The sequence below is a fragment of the Callospermophilus lateralis genome, chromosome 7 (assembly GCF_048772815.1).
Source record: "Callospermophilus lateralis isolate mCalLat2 chromosome 7, mCalLat2.hap1, whole genome shotgun sequence".
Lineage (NCBI taxonomy): Eukaryota > Metazoa > Chordata > Mammalia > Rodentia > Sciuridae > Callospermophilus > Callospermophilus lateralis.
In genome coordinates, this window is record NC_135311.1 from 5,040,055 (window position 1) to 5,060,751 (window position 20,697).

The 20,697-nt window shown below is 46.7% G+C and overlaps 1 protein-coding gene across 1 annotated transcript; it reads right to left on the reverse strand.

The window, feature by feature from the left end:
• Positions 1-403: 403 nt before the first annotated feature.
• Positions 404-7,963, reverse strand: LOC143403500 (peptidoglycan recognition protein 3-like). The gene is made up of 6 exons (XM_076861556.1): positions 7,737-7,963; positions 5,087-5,205; positions 4,068-4,220; positions 2,775-2,973; positions 1,239-1,357; positions 404-582 (listed from the first exon to the last, which is right to left on the reverse strand). The coding sequence occupies exons 1-6, from the start codon at positions 7,961-7,963 to the stop codon at positions 404-406; spliced, it is 996 nt and encodes a 331-aa protein (XP_076717671.1).
• Between the last annotated feature and the right edge of the window lie 12,734 nt (positions 7,964-20,697).

Here is a 20,697-nt window from a genome sequence, read left to right on the forward strand (position 1 = left end):
ACTGCATCCAAATCTGCACAAGTTGATGTGTGAGCAGACAGAAGAAGTGGGCAGCCTGGCCCGGGTGACGGATGAGGGCCGGGGGCTTCCAGGAAGGCCACAGGGGAAGGCACACCAGGCAGAGGGACCCGTACAAAAGAAAGAGAAATCTGACGGGAACCAGGCAACCATCTCACCTGGCCCAGCATGTGGTGCCCAGGGGAGAGGACTGGGCTGAGACTCAGAGGGCTGTGGGTACCCAGCTTATAGCCTGGGGGATGCTGGGGAGCGTTGGCATGAGGACATGGTCACCTCAGCCTGAGAAAGGTGGGGTTGTAGGAGAGGGGACACAGATGGTGACCCCGGGCGGAGGTGCCGACAGTGAGGTGCAGCCGGGGAGAGCAGCCTCAGGAGCGGGCCCCCCTCAGTGTTTGAAGTGAGGCCACGTTTTGATGATGTTGTACAAAGCCTGCCCAGGGGACAGAAGGTTAGCCACATCACTGTGGCCCACCAGCAGGTAGTTGGGGTCCAGGTACCCCTTGACCACGGCACACTGGATCAGATCCTGGGCTGTGTCCAGGGAGGCTGCATTCGGAGGTTTTTCTGCAAAACATATTTACTCCGTCAATCATTAGAGTCTCAAGGTGCTGGTTCAGGGCAGGGACAAGCAGCTAGATTCCAGTCTCCCCCTGTTCGCTCCCCACTACATCCCACCATCACCCTGACCGACAAATTCACAGGAACTGTGGCAATCAGAGACAGAAAGAGGACAAGGCTCTGTGCTCCCCACTCCCCATGGCAAAAGTTTCTTCCAGCAAGTTGAAAGCCGCCCTGGAGTACAACTCCAGCGTGACACACCACTTCTTAGCAAGAACAGAGCAGATCCAGGACCGCTGGACCGGATGGGCCTGTGCCATAGTCAACACTGTTGCCATGGAACAGGAAGGGGACACATTTTCCAGCTGAGCCATAACAGCCCCAAAGTTTGCAAAAGATGTTTTCTCTACCTTGCCCCACGCGTGCTTGAACATGGGCATGAAGTGAAATGGGGCTGGAAGGGAGGGGAGAATTGGGGATAGTGTTTTGTCTGGGAGGGGCTCCTGATGGCATGCATTCTGGACCAAGTCCACTTTAAAATATTCCACTGGCTCTGCAACTTTAGAAAGCACCACGCTGCCACCTGTGCCACCAGGGTATTCCTGAATATTCCGCAGGGGACTTCATCTCCCAGAACCCCTCTGCCCGTCTTCCTCCCTTACCTACGAAGTTGCCTATGAAGGCAATTCCTAGAGCAATGTCGTTGTATCCATAGGTGTGGGAGCCTTGGACATTCCAGCCAACGCCTTCATACACTGCACCATCCTGGCCCACCAGGAAGCTAGAATTGGGCAAAGGAAATGAAGACAGTCACCCCCAGGAGCAGAGTTTGTTGCATTGGTTCCTTCCACCATTCACTCACTCTCTCATCCATTGTCACGTACTATCTGAATGTCTCTTGAGTGCCAATGTGCACAGAGGCCCCAAACAAAGACACCACCCACCTCAATGTGCCTTTGTCCTCACCACTTCACTGAATCTGACCCCCTAAGATGACTAATGACCTCCTTGGCGCTAAATACAGAGCACACTTACCTCTGGAAAACATTGACCCCGTTGACCATGATCTTGAAATATTCTCCTCCCCAGGCTTCCCCAAGCCCACACCATCCTGATCCCCCCCACTCCACGGCTCCCCTGGGTCTCTCTGCCACCCTCCTTCCCTTCACCAAGACTCATGATCTTTAGGACCCTGGACTCCTTCCTTGGGACCCTGGTCTAGCCCTTTCTCTCTTTCCACTCAATGAATTCACCCTGAACAATCATCAGCTGCCATGGTTTCAATCCCTGTCTATAAAAGCCACCTGTCTTTGGGTGTGGTGGCACACGCCTATAATACCAGCAACTAGGAAGGCTGAGGCAGGAGGATCAGAAGTTCAAGGCCAGCCTCAGTAATTTAGCAAGGCCCTTGAACAACTTAGTGAGACCCTGTCTTAAAATAAAAAAAATAAATAAAGAGGGCTGGGGATGTAACTCAGTGGTTAAGCACCCCTGGGATCAATCCCCGGTATTAAAAAAAAAAAAATTGCTGAGATTAAGTTACAAATGAAATTTATCATACACTAACCCTAAATCCACTCTATGAAATTCCAAGGCACCTCCCAAGTAGCTTCTGCTATTCCATTAGTTTAACATGTTTCTTCATCTTACAGTTGGCATAAAAGGAGCACATTTTAATCTCATTCCCATCTTCAAACAGAAAACCTATTGTTGTCCCTACTGTAGAGATGAGACAAAAACGACCCACAGAGGTTAAAAATTTCTGTATCTATAAACAGAGCGAATGGCAGAGCACAGCAGCCTTCTAATACTGCAGAGAGTCAGTGTGGGCTTGGGCCAGACCAAGGTGGTGGGAGAGCAGGGTCTTTGCCTCTGACTGACCAGAAGGGGCTGCAGAGAAAGTGCACACCCCTTCAATGGCCTCCCTGGGGGCCTCACAGTTTGCTTTATCTCTACTGCTTCCAGAGCCTTCTTTTCAGGGTCTCCCCAACCACTCTTGGATAATGTGTGCTCGAGATAAAAGTAGCCCTACCAATGCTCTAATGATTCTCAGTCTAGAGTCTTGCAACTCAAAAATGCAATGCCTTAAGTGAAGTCCTGCCACAAAGGCAGGGCTCAGGCATCGCCAGCTCCTTCCCAGCCCTCCTTTCCACAGCCCTGAAGAAACAAGGGGTCATGTTTCCGTTGGTCCCACTTACTGATATCCGATGTCACAAAAGTCTAGCTTGTCCATGTGGAAGGACTGTATGTCTCTGACGCTACTCAGGCAGTCCATGGACACACTGCAGCTGGTCCCAGCAGTGTGGATGATGATGACGTATTTGGCTGGGAGGCTCATTTGAGGGCAGTGGGTCTCTCTGGCTTCCCAAGCAGACCGTGGGGTGATGTCGGGGCAAGCTGAAGTGAGATGGAAAATCAAGAAAGTGGGGATCTTCCTTTGCTCCTTTGTGAACAACCTCACAACCACAGGGTGAGTTATACCTCAGTCTCACCCCAGGGTCCGGCACCCACGGGCACATCCTAACATGAACTTGACTCTAGGAGTTTGGAAAGTTCGGGAATGGATTGTCTGGGTCAGGTTGCTGAAGCCAAGGGACAGGGTTCTGATAACTACAGAAAAACCGCATAAGCAAAAGGGAACACTGTCAGTCAACCCAGGAATGGCCATCTTCTTTAAAGAACAAAGTATACCTGCATGTTTATGTACGCGTTACAAATACATGTATATTATGTGATAAAACTGATAAGCAGAAATCAGCTCATTTTTAAACTGATCACATGTATATGGGAATTATTTAAAAATCTATTTGAAAACTATAAATGTTAAGGAGTTATCACTTTTGAAGATGGTACCTGTTATAAATAAGTCACGGCAATATTATTTTAATGGGATAGAGAAGAATCCAGAAAAGTGCCTGTTATGGTTTGGATATGAGGTGTCTCCCCAAAACTCCAGTGTTAATACAGGAATATTGGAGGTATTCCAGACAGACTATGAGAGCATCAACCTATCAGTCCATCCTGGTTGGAATGGACGAACCAGGCAGTAAGTGTAGGCAGGTGAGGTGTTCCCAGCGGAGGTGGGTCCCTGAGGACATGCCCTGGAAGGGGTCGTCTTTTGCTGTGGCCCCTTCTCCCCATCCCCTGCTTCACAGCTACCATGAGTGAGCAGCTTTCCTCCACTCTGCCTCCCACCATGATGACAACCTCAGTCTCAGAGCAATGGAGTTGGCTGACCACGGACCAAACCTCTGAAACCATGATCCCCAAATAAACCTTTCCCCTCCTAAGTGGGCTTGCTGGGTATTTTGGCCACAGTGACACAACTCTGGCTCCAACAGTGCCCTCTCAGAATTTTGCAGGTACTGACATGGTGGTAGGGGTGAGATGTTCTGGATCCAGGAAGCCCAGGAGATCTCAGCAGGAAAGAGCCCAGCCCAGTGTGTAGGGGTGGTGAAGAGGAGCAGTCTGAGGCAGGGTGAGGGTCTTACCTTTCCTGGACACCCCTGGGTGCTGAGGGGCCAGGCAGGTCTCTTCTTTCAAGAGAAGTGGCTGAATGTACCTGGGTGATAGGTGACCCTTCTGGATGGCATAGAAGATCAGACCCTCTGCAGCTGATAAGGCAGCTGGGCTGGGTCTGCTGCCTAGAAATGGATGACATGGGACACAGAAGGGTCAGTAGTCCAACCTGGACTGGGGAAGATAAGATGACCACCTGAGCCTGAGTGATGGGTGGATGATCAGAGAGGAAACTGGTCCAATAGCTGGGACAGAGGGTCAGAGCTATTCAGACACACTGCTTCCAAATGCCAACTGAGGCTTTATTTATCCCCTCCATCTGTGGGTGACGGGCCAGAAGGAGGTCAAAGATGCATACACAAAAGGCCCACTGACCCACGGTTATGCCCCGCATGGGGAAAAGCGTAACGTATTTCCTATGTAGTTGCCATGACCAAGCATGTGGCAAGCTCTCTACGTCCATGAACTCGCAGTTCTCACTGGAAATCCCTGAGAAAAATGCAATTACTAGCTCAGTTATCAACTGGTGCCAGTTATTATCTATTAGCTCTCGACTCCACCCCTGCTCTGAGCTCTCCTCCGTTTTGGTTTTGGTTTTGTGCAGGATTGCACTTGGCTACAGTCCTCCACACTGCATCTCTCTGGCTCCCTTTCCCGGGAGCTCTGGTCAGTATCTACGGTGGAAGACACTGGAAGAAGAAATACCCAATGTCGGGGCGTCAGTGTCAGATAACTTCAGACCCCAGAACTGATGGCAATCACTGTGAGCCCCAGCAATGTCCAGGGTGGCCTCAGCGATGTTACAGGAGTATCCACCAGGGAACAGGACGGGGACGGTCATAGAATCCAGTGGAGAAAAGAACCTCAGGAGACGGGTGATTATCAGAGGATGGGCATGATTTAGGCTGAAAAAGTAAAAGTGTTGAGACTGGGAGATGAAGGAGGCTGTAGAACACTCTCTGGCAAAGAGACCACCGGGATCGGCCATTACCTATCTTATTGCCAAAGAAGGCAATGCCCAGGGAGACGTTGTTGTAGCCTTGGGTGTGCGAACCCTGGACATTCCAGCCGACACCTTCGTACACCCTGCCATCGTCCCCAACCAGGAAGCTGCCAAACAAGGAAATGTGAGTTTAAGGGGAAACCTCTGTAACAGAAAAATCTCCCACTAAATCCTCAGTGGCAAATGGGATTCTAGATGCTCATAAATAAGTAGTGTGCTTCAATAACACAATAACAGTCAGGGTGACAGAATGACAAATGTTAGACCTCTAAGAGACATGGGAATAGACTTCAACTCTTAGCTTACTTGTGCTTTCTGGGATCTCACTTTAAAATACTCATGTGTTTCAAAGTGGAATTTGAATGTGTGACTTTCAGGGACATTTGTTCAATGTTTTCAAGGGCTTGAGAATTCATTAATCGTGTTTTTAAATTACAGGACCAAGCACTTGAACATTCTTTTAAACAATGACCTGACCCTCAGGAGTCCCTTTAAAGTGGCTTTTTCTTTGGTTTCTCCTTAGGAATTCCTTTAAGCTCTTCTTTATCATAGAAACTTTTTTAGAATGTTCTCTTTTTTTTTTTTCAGTTCACTTTGAAATCCAATGTGTGTTTATTTTTATTCTCCCTGTTCATTCATTTCTGCCTCTTTATATATATATATACTCCTCGTTCCAGTCTTCAGAATGGATATTCTCACAACTCTTGCCATATTGAGCTTTCACTACCTCCCGAGTTTCCAAAGCCAACTGAACACTGAAGGGACGTGTACTTCCCCAAAGTCAAGCAAAGACCCTACATTCAGTCAAACTGACTTCCCATCTCACAATGAGCATCGGGGTGGGAGCCCAACACGTCCACCATTTCCCCTGCAGAAGCCTGAGGTTAGTCCAATGTGAACAGCCCCTCAGGGCTACAGTCAGCTGTAAGAAGTGGATACTGTTAAGTGGCCACTGCAGAAACCTGACTTCCAGGTGCAGTGGTTGAAATCGCTTACACATACTGTGGCTTAAGTAGGCAATGCCGCAGTGACCATGGCAGGGCAGTGTAGGTACGAGAAGCGGAGACAGGAGAGGCACTGCGGTCAACACAGTCAAAACAGCATCCCAGAGGGTGAGCTGAGATGCCTCACCATCCTAGGGATGGCTGTGGCTACAACCAAGATCTCCAACTGTTCTTACTTATTAGTGTTTCAAAATAAACAAATCAGCAGGTGTGGATCATTCTTTCCAAGATGGATAATTCAGACATCATTTCTGTTTGTCTTTGGGATTCTGTAAGACAAAACCCCATTCCAACTCTCGCTTTCTAGATAAATAAAGCTAAATGGAACCATACGGTGATTCTACTCCTAGCCTTCTGATCTCCACGGATGGCCACAGTGGTTGTACTGAGTGAGAAAAGGTGCCTGGCCTCAATATCATCCTTAGAGTGGATAACTCCATACACGGAGCAAAGATCTTTCAGCCTGAAGTTTTCCTTTTTGTTAAGTTGGTGCATTATAATGATACATGATAGCGAGACACATTGTGACCTATTCATACATGCACATGAGACACTGTGGGTCAGTTTCATTCCCCAGTCCTTCCTCTCCCCACCCCATTCCCTTCCTCTATGGTCTCACTTCTAACTCCATGAGATCCCCCCAGCTTTTGTTTTCTTTTTTTCTCTTTAGCTCCCAGTATAAGAGAAGACAGACTTTCTTGAGTTTGGCTTACTTCACTTAACACAATGCTCTCAAGTTCTATCCATTTTCCTGCAAATGATATCATTTCTTTCCTCTAGGTTGAATGAAACTCCGTTGTGTGTATACGTCCCACATTTTCTTGTTAATGGCCACCTAGATGGCTCCATAGTTTCGCGATGGTGAACTGTGTTGCTATAAACATGGTTGTGCATGGATTGCTACATCATACTGACTTTAATTCTTTAGGATGAATACTGAGGGGCGGTAGCTGGGTCCTGCGGTGGTTCCATCCCTAGTCTCTTGAGGAAGCTCCGTGTTGATCCCTGTAGTGGTTGCCCTATCTACAGACCCAGTGGTGTGTAAGTGTGTACTCACTTTAGCATGGGGCCTTCCTCCCCACCATTCCTGATGCCCACCCCTCCCTAAGTGACCCTGGGGTGGCCCTTCAAGGTAATGAGTAGGAATTCACCACACAGGGACTCCCTGTGGGGGGATTAGAGGGGACAGGCAATCTAGATGCTATCCTGGGTACACGCTCCCTTCCTGCGTCACTCTGAACAAATTCACAGCATTCTCACCTGGAAATAAGGAGGTGCTGTTTCCTGTACCCACTCTTTCAAGTAGCTGGGCGGGCCTAACTGGGGGATACCTGTGAAGACCTTTGCCAACTGTGATGTTTGGTGAGCTCCCGGGGGCATCTATAACTATCACATAACCTTCCTCACCTCTTCTCAGGATTTCCCAGGGTCAAAGTCCACATGAGGAAATGGCTCAGAGCTGCCCCTCCTAGTGATCTCGGGAGGGTTGTGGATTTTGTTTGATTTCTTTAAAAAATTTTTTTTTATTCATTATGAAAGTAACATAAATGGAGCCCAGAATATGGGAGAAGGAGAGGAGGGGAGATGGGACACATCTTTGGATAGGGGCTTTGGGGACCCGACTGGCCACTTACTTGAACGCTACGTCGCACCAGCCTCTGGTGTGGACAGAATGGAACTGTAGGCCCCGCAGCATCTCGCTGCAGATGGTCTGCTCCTGGCACTCCATCCCGGTGAGCTGCTCCGTGATGAGGAAGGCCACGGGTGGGCTCAGGGGGGCCCTGCAGGTGAGTGGTCTAGCCCCCCACTCCTTGCGGGAGACTATGGTGGGAAAGCCTGCAGGGGAGACATCAGATAGCATGCCGCAGACCCAGCCCAGCTGCCTGCAAGGAAAGGAGCCCTGGCGAGACCTCTACCGCCTGAAGCCCCTCCCTATCTCCATAGCCCCATCTGGGCTCAGCGACCACCCAGAGATGCCTCGCCCTCGGCCTGGGGAGGCAGGTTAGTCCCCAGACAATCTCCCCTCACACGTACCTGGAGGACAAGCCCATCTTCACCTCCTCCCTGGCCCGTAGGATCGCCCCTCCTTAAAACACCCCTAGCCAACACCCACACAGAGCCCTGGGGTTGAGCCGCCTTCTCCCGAAGCACCTTAGCATGGATTGTTAGGGTGTGTTTCCCTCCACCCTGTCCTCTGCCTGTGTTCACCCAGATTAGTGACTCTCTGAAGGAAGTTCTGACAGCCTTCTTAACTAGGGGCTCCACAGGAAGTTCCTAGCACCTAGGAAGAGGACTCTTTCCAGACGGAAACTGTCCAGGGGCAGGGCTGCAACACGCACACAGGATTGGGCTGCTCCCAGAAGGTTCCCCTTCTCCTCCCCATCGTAAGAGCCCCAGGAGCTCCTGAGGAGTAGCTCTCTCACCCTGGGAGCTGGGGGTGAGGGGTGTGTCCTTTCTACCTCAGTTTCTCTCCTCTTTCTTCTCCTGGTTTTCTCTTCTTTTCCTATCCTAGACCAAGGAACCCACCTTTACCTACGAACTCAGGACAGTCCCTGGAAGTCACTGACAGGCGAGCCCCTTGGAACTCTGCCCTCCCTTACCCACTCCCAGCCCAGACTGTCAAGTCCTGAGAAACCCCGGGCAATCCCCAAACAAACTCACCGTTGTGACTCCTGCCAATGAGCTGTGAGATGCTGATATACAGATCCAGAAGCTTCTCTGAGATACTTTTGTCTAGGGTTTCATCCCAGGAGAACTGTGCACCATTCCCTGCAAAGGTGCATGCGTTGGTCCTCAGAGAACACCTGACCAGCATGCCCAGGGGCACCTTCCAGACATCCCCACCCCACAGCCCACGGTCTTTCAGCCTCCCAAGGCCCAGAACATCTTGTAGGAAGCAACGAAGGAGAACCACCGACATCTCTGGTCTCAGCCTGCCCTTGCCTCCCACATGGGCTCCAAGGAGGACTTTATCCACCCATCCCTGCTCCAATCCCCCTCCATTCCGCAGTCTTTCCTGCTGCCTTATCAGAGCAGGGCTGCCTTCCCGGACCACCTGCATACCTGCTGGTGCATCCAGTGGGGGCCATTATTTTGAGTCAACACTTCGTACTTATATTAGGCACCTGCTGGTGCCATACAGATTTCTTAAAACAGACACACATGGGTCATGGGTCTGGTCTCAAAACACAAGTCCTACTGAGGATTAGCCAGCGCCAACTTGTCCTCATGCCCCATCCCTCATCTGGTCAACACCAGAAGCCAGGGGAGCAATAACAACCGGCAGCAGCCGCACTGTCCCCCACATCACCAGCTCCGTGATGACAAAGACCCCTCAAATGTGCCATCAGAATCGTGGCTTAGAACAACTTCATGAGATAAGCAAGGCAAATAACTACTCCCTCCACAGATGGGAAACTGAGGCTCAGTGAGGCTGAGTGAGTTGACCCACACAGCACAGGTTTTAAGCAGTGGACTTAGATCCCCACCAGATTCTGACCCCAGAGCTGGAGTTCATGACCAACACCCTCTGCAGGCCCCCAGAGGTGTCAGATGAACTTGAGCCTCTGGCCAGGGAGGCTGTTTCTCTGTCTATACGGCAAAGTCACTGAGGGTGTCCACCATGGTTCTAGGATTCTGTCCTGAGAGATCAAGGGCAAATGCATGACCCCAGGCCTAGGAGTCCTGGGCAGCTGGGCAAAAGCCGAGGAAAGGAGTCTGTCTGATCAAGGAAGGAGCCCCAAGCTGTAAGGGAAACAGGACATGAGGGGAGGCGTGGTGTGGCCCTGAGACGATGATTTACCAATGACGTCCACAGGGCCCTCCTGGTGGAAGAACAGCCGTCAGGCCAGAGCCCACACCACAGAGGCTGGACAAGCACAGAGCACAAACCAAGAGACCATGATGGCCACTGCTTCACTTCAGCAAGTCCCTTATCCGTGGGGGCCTCAGTTCCCCGCTTCTGAAAGTGGAAGACGGAACTATGTTTCCCCTGATCTGTGAGTTCCTCCAACATGAACCCCGTTTTAGTCAATCAACTTTTTAGCTGCCAAGACAAGAAGACCCAACAAGAACAATTTAGAGGAGGAAAAGCTTACAGTTTCAGAGGTCTCAGTGCATAGATGGCCAACTCCATTGCTCTGGGCCAGAGATGAGCAAGAACATCATGGTGGAAGGGTGTGGGGAGGACAGAAATTCAGGACATCTCACAGGAAGCAGAGAGACAGCTCCACTCTCCAGAGACAAACCATATACCCCAAAGGCACACCCCCAAAGACCCACTCCTCCAGCCACACCCTACCTACAGTTAGTTACCACCCAGTTAATCCCTATCAGGAATTAAGACTCTCACAACCCAATCATTTCACCCCTAAACTTTCTTCATTATCTCACACATGAGCTTTTTAAAAAATATTTTTTAGTTGTAGATGGATACAATTCTTTTATTTTATTTGTTTATTTTTATGTGGTGCTGGAGATCAAACCCAGTGCCTCATGCATGCTAGGCAAGTGCTCTATTGGCCCCATACATCAGCTTTTGCAGGACACCTCATATCTAAACCATAGCAAACTCTTAAGTAATCCCATTGAATTATCTAAGAACAGGGCACAGAGAGAGAGAGCTCTAGTATACCATTATTTCTAAACAGTAAATATGAATGTAATACAACATGAAAACATGTCCAGTACTTAAGAAGCAACAAAATTAGTTCCATTTTGATTCAATAGCATTTATGTATTGAGCATTTGCTATCATATGTCTAATCATACGTACAAAGTTGTAAGAAGCATGATGTTGTAGTAAAGGGCATTGCTATTCTAAAGGAACTTGCATTTATTTGCAACTATAAGCCCTAGTGCTTGGTATAATATACTATGATTGATATAATAATTATGGTAGCATAATTAAATCAAAGCCAGAAATTAACTAGTCCTTATTACTTGAGCATTTTGCTAACTACCTCACACTTTGTATCTAACCCTCAAACAACTCTAAGAAATTAGCAATATTATTCTTCCATCATGGAAGCAAATAAAATGCAAAGATTCTGGTTAACTTGTTGAAGATTATAGCAAATGACAGGAAAAGTATCTGAACAGAGATCTGTCAATTCCAGAACAGTGCTCCAAACTGAAAAGCTACACCACCCTCTAGCAAAGGAGGAGCTTTTCGGGGCAATCCTGTTATCCAATGTAAAGATATCATTCGTCACTCACCAAAAGTACTTCTGCTACAAGGGAAGAAAACTTACCCCAGGCCTGGTGACTCAGAGCAAAGAAGACAAGAAGCAGGGGCAGCATCCTCACGTGACCTCAGGTCAACGACAGAGTGCAGGTGGTGGCCTGGGAGGACAGTGACCCTGGAGAGACACTGACAGTGAATGTGACATGCTCCCTCCTCAGATAGAGCACTCACCTACCACTGGTGCCCGTATCTGCTTCCTGAGGGCCAGCACTGGCTCAGGCTTCTCAAGGTCCTCTGCACACACCAGGTGCTCAATAAAGGTGAGGACACTAACGGGTGGGGAGAGTCGTGGCTAGACACAGGCATTAGTGTTCTCACATTTCTTGATGAGAAATCAACCCTGCGAGGCTATCTTCACATGCAGTGCTTTAATTTTACATCTGTCCCTTACAAAATCCCTGGAAGATAAACCTGAACACCATATTTGTAGATAAGAACACTGAGGTTCAGATGGACCAAATGACAAGTCGAGGCAGGTTTGGTCTTCACATGGTGCCCTGTTTGTTGGAGAGTCAGAGGAGTGTAGAGCCATCGATTCGGTTCTTCAGTTTACAAAGATCCCTGACGGATGCTCAGTCAACCTCAGGATACGGTCTCCAAAGGCCTGCTCCAGGACCCCTCCCTTTCACTAGGTCTCCCCAGCTACAGTTTCTGCCACTGCCCAATTGTCCATTCAACTATGACCCCATCCATGAATTAATCTATTGATAAGATCAGAGCCCTCATGACCCAATCACCTAGTGACCCCAAAGCCCCAACAGAACACTGCTACACGGGGGACTAAGCCTTCAACATGGGACCCTCTAGGGAACAGTATAGATCCGAATCTTAACATTAGAAAATGAGAATAATGACGGCAGTTACTGATCACCTCTGTAGTCCAGGCATTTTCTGAAGATTCCATGAACCATTTCATTAAGTCTACACCTACCATCAGGAAACAGCCTCAAGCAGTTTAAATCATTTGCTTGAAGTTCCCCAATGTTGTGATTTGGATTTGTAAAATCCCCCAAAGCCTCAAATGTTGAAAACTTAATCCCCAGTGCAGCAATGTTCAAAGAGAAGTGTTTGATCCTGAGAGCTCCAATCTCATAATCATGGGAGTGTCTAATCATGATACTCACCAAAGGCCCATAGCACTGGATCAGCTGACCCTGGACTGAGACCATGAGCCAAAATAAGTCTTTCACCCCTTAGGTTATTTTTCTCAGGTATTTTGTCACAAGGGCTGAAGAGCTGACTGACACACCCAACTACCCAGAACCAACCTCTACTTCTCAGGTCTGTCGGACCCAGAACCTCTGCCCGAAACCACAACCTGCCTGAGTTTCTGATGGTGGAGATTCTCCATGTGGCCCCAGAAGACAAACCACAGAAGCACTACGGTCCCCACCACCACCAGCTCCAGGAATTTTTTCTGCTCTTTCAGACAGAAGTGAATGGCTTACTCATGTTCAGTCAATATGAAATATCAAGCTATCAACCAACACACCAACAACTGAGAAACTATAGAAGGAGGTTTAGATGGGTCAGATGATGGGATACATCATCACCTTCATCTAATACTACAGTCTCCAGATGGAAAATTCTTAGAACCACAGCTTAAGGGTTGAAGATATAGGAGCCTCCTGGATCAGGACAAGCAAGCTCATAGCACATAGCACCAGGATTTCATTCATTTAGGAAAACTGTGCACCAAAGACAAAATGACCCCCTCACAAAAGAGGCAGTCAACGAAGAAGTGTCTGGGACAGTGTTCAGCCTTCCTCCTTATCCAAACAGGACACAAGGATTAACTTTCCCAAGGCAGAAAGCCTGTAGCTGGCCTCAAGAAAAGGAGTTGGCCCCTTGTAAAAGTCCTAGAAGCCACGGCCAGTCCCGATCAATGAGAGGTTTGGATGAAGGTCACTTAATGGTGCTTCCCCAACCATGAATGTTAATGTCACAAACCCTGCCCCGCACCCCTCACATCATACGACTGAAGTCTGAGGCCTGGATCCAGCCTCCATCTCCCCAGGACAGGACTGTGGTGTCTCCCACTGGCACCTGGAGCTGCAGACCCGGAGCTGGCAGGGAAGGTGGGCGCCCTGGCGGACGTGGCCATACCTCTCTACCCTTAAAATAAATAAATATCAGAGCAGGAGACCAGTGAGACCTAGCAGGGATTGGACAGAGAGGGAAGGAATTGTGTGGAGGAAACCCCAAGACCCACAGCCTTGGCGAGAAAGGTCAAGGAGGGCTGGTACCAAAGTCACTTAGAAACATGGAGAATAGAAAGAGTCCAAGACGGGGATCAGGGGAACTTTCTCCACCACGTCCACATTTTAACCTGATGGAGTCCAGTGCCTTCTTGGGGAGGGGGACTCTGAAGAAGAAACACTCAGACTCAGAAATACCTACAAAACCCTGAACTGTCCAGCAGGTCAGGGCGCAGTCCGCTGGCTCCTCATTGGCTGGCAGCTCCTTCTCCTCCAGACTTGGCCTCAGGCGGGTCCCCTCCTCCAGCTGGTGTCGCTCCCCCAGGCTTCCCTCTCCCCAGCACTAGAGGGCGCTCCTTCCCTGGGAATGGCTCACTCGGGCTCCGGCTTCTCGGAGGGAAAGGAAAACCTGGGATCCCTGACAGAAGACAGAGGACAGAGGGTCCAAAGCTGGCTCCCTCGGCAGCACCCAGAGGAACTCAGGTGAAACCAGACTGGGCTGGGAGCACCTGGGGACCCGCCCTGAGAATAAGCCCAGGAACCTCCTCCCTGGGAAAGGACAAGATTGCCCAACTTTCCCTGAGCTCCTTCCTCATCCCCAGCCAACCCGGGGACCCTGGGGACACGTGGGCTGTGTCCCTGACATCTGGAAATGTGGCATCCTCGGAGACAAACGTGCTTCAGGAGTCTCAAGACTGCAGACTGAGATCACCCCCCAGCACTCACCCAGCCCCCTTCACCCAGGGTCCCAGCCGCATCAGGGTGGGAAGAGAGAAATTCCCTCTCAGGAGGCGGCTCACAACGTGCCATCGTCAGTACTTCTAACTCTGTAGAGTCACCGTGGCCATTCATGGCCCACCCCTGCCTCAAATCAAACTGTTCCCTGACACAAACCAAACCTTTCTACCTCCTCATCCATGCCTGACAGTGGCCCTCAGTCTTCAGCCCCGGTCCCCCTGAACCATCTCTGAAAAGACTGACTCATGAGACTTTCTGTAACACTCTGCAAAAGTCACCTGAGTTGCAGCCCTTCAAAGTGGGACTGCTCAGACCAGAGGTCCTAAAAACTACTCTGCCCACCTGAGAGGGCCCTCGAATAGCCACGCGTCCTGCACACTGATTGGCCAGACCACGCTCTTCAGGGACAGAAGCTAGAAAGATCTCTCCCAGAAGCCGGAGCCTCATCCGCCTGTTGACCTATAAAGGAGTCCTACTTAGTGAGCTCCATCCTCCAGGGACACAGGGGACCCTGGACAAGGGCCTCAAGGAGAGACAAGTAGCAAGAGGATGGGAGACTGCAGTCGGTGACAATGCTGGATGCCGTGTTATGCATTTCTTAAGCCTCAGCAGCATCCTCCTGCCTGAGATTTTTATTTATGACTGAATGTTTGCTACCGTGATCAGTAGTTAAGCCCTTAAAGCAAGAATCGTTTGCGAGCGCATCCTTAGAAGAGCAGGTTGGGAAGAATCAATGAGATTCTCTCACTCTGAAGTCTAGTCTTGGAAAGTAAGTGGAGCCCTGAGGTCCCCAAATACAGATTAAAGGGCACCTGAGGGGTTCACTGGTAGAAAACCTGAGGGAAGGCTGTTGGTAGCCCAGATGTATTTCTATGAGAATTACAGAAGGTGTGACTTCCACAGGTAAAAAATAATGTACTTAATATGTTATTTATTTCTCCATGAAAAAACAATCATGATAAACAGTCACTTGGCATAATTATGTATATCAAATTATCAAACATATAAAAGTACTTTGAATTTTCAATACGACAATTAGGAGCTCAAACCCAGAGAGATGTAACACTGTTACTGATTTTCCTTATTCTCTGCAGAGAAGGAGATGCCCCTGCCTGAGAAAGCAATGACAGGGAATTGGAGGGGCCTGTGACAAGCAGTTAAGCTTGCAGAGGGGAACACAGCCTGCCCACCTTGGCTGCAGCCCTGTGAGGATCTGAACATGGGACACGTGTGAGCGAGGCCCACATTTCTGTCCCAGGGGAACTGTGCAATAATAAGTGGGTTATTTCAAGCTTCTATGTTTGTGGCAAGCTGATATGCAGCAATAGAAAATGAGTACAGTATCTAAATAATCCCGTCCTCTCCTGGCCATACAAGAACACGTCAGCAACTTAGAATGAAATCCTCCTGCTTACCGTACAAGAGTAAGGAATATTCTTAAAAAAAAAAAAAAAAAAAAAAACTCTATACTTTCAATAAAAAATCACCAGACAAAAATTCTGGTTTCAATTAGGATGAATAAGTCCAGGAGATCTGTTATACCACATGGTGATTATGGTTAAAAATAATGTACCCCAGTACAGCAAAAAAATAAATAGTATTAATAATAATAACGGAGTGAACAGTTGAGAATTGCTAAGAAAAAATTCTTAAATGCTCTCACCATCAAAAAATAAGTGTCTGAGGTAATATATAAGTGTGTGGAGATATATATATGTGCTAATTAGATTGATTTAACCATCTCACAATGTATATATAGCAAGACACTGTGTTGTGCATCATAAATATATACAAGTACAGAAGGTGATCGTCCCACAGGTAAAAATCGTAGTTAACAGGCAATTTACTTTTTTAATGTTTTATTGTTCAGTTATAGTTGGACACAAGACCTTTATTTAATTTATTTATTCATTTCCATGTGGTGCTGAGGATCCAACCTAGGGCCTCGGACATGCTAGGAGAGTGCTCTGCGGCTGAGCCGCAGCCTCGGCCCCCTCAGGCAATTTACTTAGATTAGAATATCCACCATCTTCTAATTACATGAAAGCACACGGGGAGAACAATGAGCAGAACTGACAGAGAGGCCGCAGCATGATAAGGCAGTGGAGAGGCCAGAGCTGGGGGAGACCTGGGGTGGGAGAAGAGGACCTGGACACAGACGCGACATTCGTTAGCAGGTGGGGACCACCCAGAGCAGGAATTGCCGTGCATGAGAGTGAGCAGGACAGAGCATGGGGGGACTGGGGGTGGACAGAAGCGGACTGGCAAGAGCAGGAGAAGAAAGGCGTACTGCAGCCTATTCAGGGAACTGCCCCTTACACAGCATCGTGAAGGTCAGCCCAGGAACTGGGAGCAGAAGCTGCCCTCCCCTGGCCCACACCCCACTGACACCACAGGGTACTCCTGTAACAGTGGGGCCAGGAAAACCCAGTCTTCAAATACGAGTGACGAAATGGCAAAATGGCCACATCCCAACCCAGGTTCCACTCAAAAGTGAAACATGAAACACACTTGATTGACAGACAAAAAAGATTGTTAGGGAAAAAAAATGGTTATCAAAGGCAGAGGAAGATGGCAAAAAACAACTCCAACAGAATCCTCTAAAAAAAGAACATCACAAAGCACGACCCCAAGAAGAATTTCACTAGACAATGGGAAAATAATAAATTCTAAACTTTAATTTCTGAAATTATTATGCACTTCTCTTATCAGGGGAAGTACAGGGGAACAGAGGCCACAAAATTACACATGGTTGGAGTTCTAAAGAAAAGAAGCAAAAAATTCCAAGGAAACTGAATTAGGAAAAAAAAAAGACAGATTAAAAAGTATTTGTGACACATTGTACATAACATGAACATATTTATTGTCTCTTAAGTTGTACACTTAACATGGTTAAGGCAGCAAATTTTGTTACATGTATTTTACCTTGATTTCTTAAATTTGGGGGGAAAGGAGGATTAAAGCAAAAGTGATAGATCTAGAATACAGGCCAAGGAGATCCGACCTATATATCATTATTCACATCCAAGAGAAGAAAACTAAACAGTGTAAAAGAGTAATTCAAGAAAATATTTTGAAATGCAAGAAAATATGACTTTACATATTGAAAGGTCACACCTTAACCCCTGGGAAAACTGATCTCCAATAGTAAGCACTAAGACGTATGGTGATGTTTAAAATATGAAGAAAAAAATCTTTTCAGCCGATATGAAGAGAGTCCAAGTCATTTAAAAGGAAAGATCAGGTCAGCCTTACACTTCTCAACAACAACATCCTCAGCCAAACTGAACTGGAGGAGTGTCTTCAAGTCACACATCCTAGAAAAGAGAATATGAGCCAAGAATCTTGTGTTCAGCCAACCTGTCCTCAAAGGATAAAAACCACAGAAAAACATTTCTGAATGTACAGAAACTAAATAGATATTGCTTCTCCATGAGCCCTGCCTCATTGGAATGTGTCCCCCAGAATTCATGTATTGGAAACTTAATCTCTCATGGGATGTTATTTGGAGGTGGGGCCTAATGAAAGAGAGTTAGGTCCTGGGCCTCTGCCCTCGTGGACAGAAGAATGTCATTAGGAAGAGGGCCCACAGAAGTGGGTCAGCTTTCTTACAATCATGTCCATCTTCCTTCCACTGAGTGAGGACATAGCAAGAAAGCCCTCACCAGTGACCAAGATCTCAACGTTGGATCTCCCAGACTCTAGGACTGTGAGCAATGAATCTCTATGCAGTCTGATTTTCCCAGTCTCGGATATTCTGCTAAAGCAGCACCAAACAGATTAAGACAAGCCTCTTACAGAGTGATTTACTAGGGAGCTGTCTTTACCCAATCCAGAGGTGACTAGAGAAACTTTGGAAGAGAACTTGCAGTAAAGACTGTTTAACTCTGACTAAATATGTCTGAGGACATCAAAGCAGATTAAAGAAAGAGGTTTACATTTTCAATAAAAAGTATTGAAGCACCTGGAGAGTCCTGTGGAAAAGGATATATTTGGATGTGTACATATGCAATATGCCATAATGAACTCTTAGTGAATCAAAAGTGGATATGAGAATAAAAAGATTGAAGTACTTGAGGAAGCATAAGTAAATTCTATTTTATTAAAGATGATAAATTTTCTAGTTAAAATAAAAAATGCCTCTGCATATTCCAGAAATTAAAAGTACAGCATAAGCAAAGACAAAAGGCAAACAACAAAATAGGGAGAATTGTTGGCAATTAGTTTCTCAACGAGCTGATCTTCCTAATGTGTATATTTTATATGAAAGCTCTCAAACCACCAATCCAACAGAAAAATGGGCAAATGAAGAAAAAAGATGGAGAGGGAAATACAAGGCTGGGGCTGGGGCTCAGTGGTAGAGCACTCGCCTAGCACATGTGAGGCCCTGGGTTCCATCCTCAGCACCACATAAAAATAGGTAAATAAATAAAGTAAAGGTATTGTGTCCAACTACAACTAAACATGTTTTTTAAAAAGAGAGAAATACAAATCTCCCTCAAACAGATGAAAGACACTCAAGGTTACTTGTAAGAAAAATGAATGCTTAAACTTCATGTAAATACTATTTCTGATCATCCAAACTGGTAATGTTACTTCTAGGAATCTCACCTCCTGATAAATGGTAGTTCTTTTTAATTCTGTGTATATGATCTCTGTGTCATGGATGTGTTTTGCAAATATCTTGTCTAACTCTGTGGCTTGCTTTTTCACCCTCTTAACAGTGTTCTTTGATTAATACAAATTCTTAGGTTTAATGCCGTGTAATTTATAACACTTTCTTTTAGGGTTAACGTTTATTCCTATTATTCTTAAAAAGTCTTTTCCTACCCCATGAAAAATAAAGATATTATCCTCTAATACACTTGTATTTCCAGACCTACAACTTACCTGGCATTGATGTTTGTTTATGAAGTGAAGTAGAGGGGCAGACTTTATTTTGTTATACAAAAATACAATTTATCCAGCACCATTTGTTATAAAGACAGTACCACGAATATGCACTCCTCGTTCCAGTGGAGGCAAAGTGTATCTGTGGTCTTAGTTGGGGGTGTTTGCGGGAGGGGGGAGCTTGGCCAGGTGCCTTGCTTTGGCCAATGGAGTATGGAAGTGAGGAGCCAAGACTTGGACTTTACAGGTGTAGTTGGGCCTCGGAATAAATGTACAGGAGGCTGATCTGTGTCTCCTCTGGAGCCAGGAGTTAAACCCACCCAGAGCCACAGCTGGAAGCCACAAAGCCTACCAATCAAGCCTAAATCAGCTCATTCAGACTTGTTCTGCAGACTCCTGTGTGAAGAACAAATGCATATTGTGGTCTTCCGCTAAGTTCCGAGGCAGTTGGCTAGGCAGCACTGCTGTGGCCTGGGCTACACTCCGGAGCCAATTCGTCATTCTATGAATTGAGCTTTATTCTGTTGGGGGTATTTTATTTTGTATTTTTGTGTATGTGTGTGTTTTTCTGTATCAGCTCTATCTTGTGGTGTCCAAATGGTTGATGAAGGGAAGTTTCTCCTTCTAAAAGTATTCCAGCTAATAAAAGGAGCTGGAATGTTGGATTATGATATAATTACTTTAATTATCCCTCATGGGTTATTGAACATGATAACTAGTGGATACTAACATCAAAAAGAAGAGTCAAGCACGCATTCAGCCATTATGCTTCTCTCAATTAAAGAAACCAATTTCCTGTTAAGTATTCTAACACCCCCCGTTTTTTTTAATTAGGTTTAATCAACTCTCTGAATTCACCACCTTAAAGGAAATTACAGAACAGAGAGATGTGTTCAACTTTGCCATGGGTATACACAATTTGCAAAATCTATGCTGTGGAAAAGCATGGTAAAACAACCTAGTTTCTTCAACAGATAAATTGCAAGGGGGAAAAAAAGAGGGACTCCAGGAGCCAATAGATTAAAAGGGTCTTAAAGGACATGTCAGACACAATGTGTGGACCTTATTTGAATGCTAACTCTAACAAACTGTGAAAAAAATGTGAGAGAAATTTGAACACAGACTCAATATTTTATGCTATTGAGAAATTATTGCGATTCTTTTAATCATCATTAATACTGGGTATATTCTTAACAGGGTTATCTTTTAAAGATACGTGTTGAAATATTTATAGGTAAAATTAGGGATTTCTTTTGAGGAAATAGTTGGGGAATACACTTGAAATCTAAATAGTCATGAATTATTCATTATTGAAGCCAACTAATTGGTACATATGTGTTATCTATATTAATCTCTCTGTGTTTATAATAAGTTTGACGTTTTCCTTAACAGAAGGGCGTTTATATTGTGCTGCCTCATAGAATAAGTTGGGGAGTGTCTCTCCTCTTCTGATACTGAAAATAGTTATTTAAAAATTACTGTTACTGGGCTGGGGAGGTAGCTCACTGTTAGAGCCCTTACCTA

Bases quoted from the DNA above. Each gene is read 5' to 3' on its own strand.
- LOC143403500 (XM_076861556.1), bottom strand. From the start codon at position 7,963: ATGCTATCTGATGTCTCCCCTGCAGGCTTTCCCACCATAGTCTCCCGC. The intron at 4,221-5,086 runs GTAATGGCCGAT...ATCCATTTCTAG, and splicing joins CTTCTTTGGCAATAAGATAG to GCAGCAGACCCAGCCCAGCT. The intron at 2,974-4,067 runs GTAAGACCCTCA...ATCTCACTTCAG, and splicing joins CCCAGGGGTGTCCAGGAAAG to CTTGCCCCGACATCACCCCA.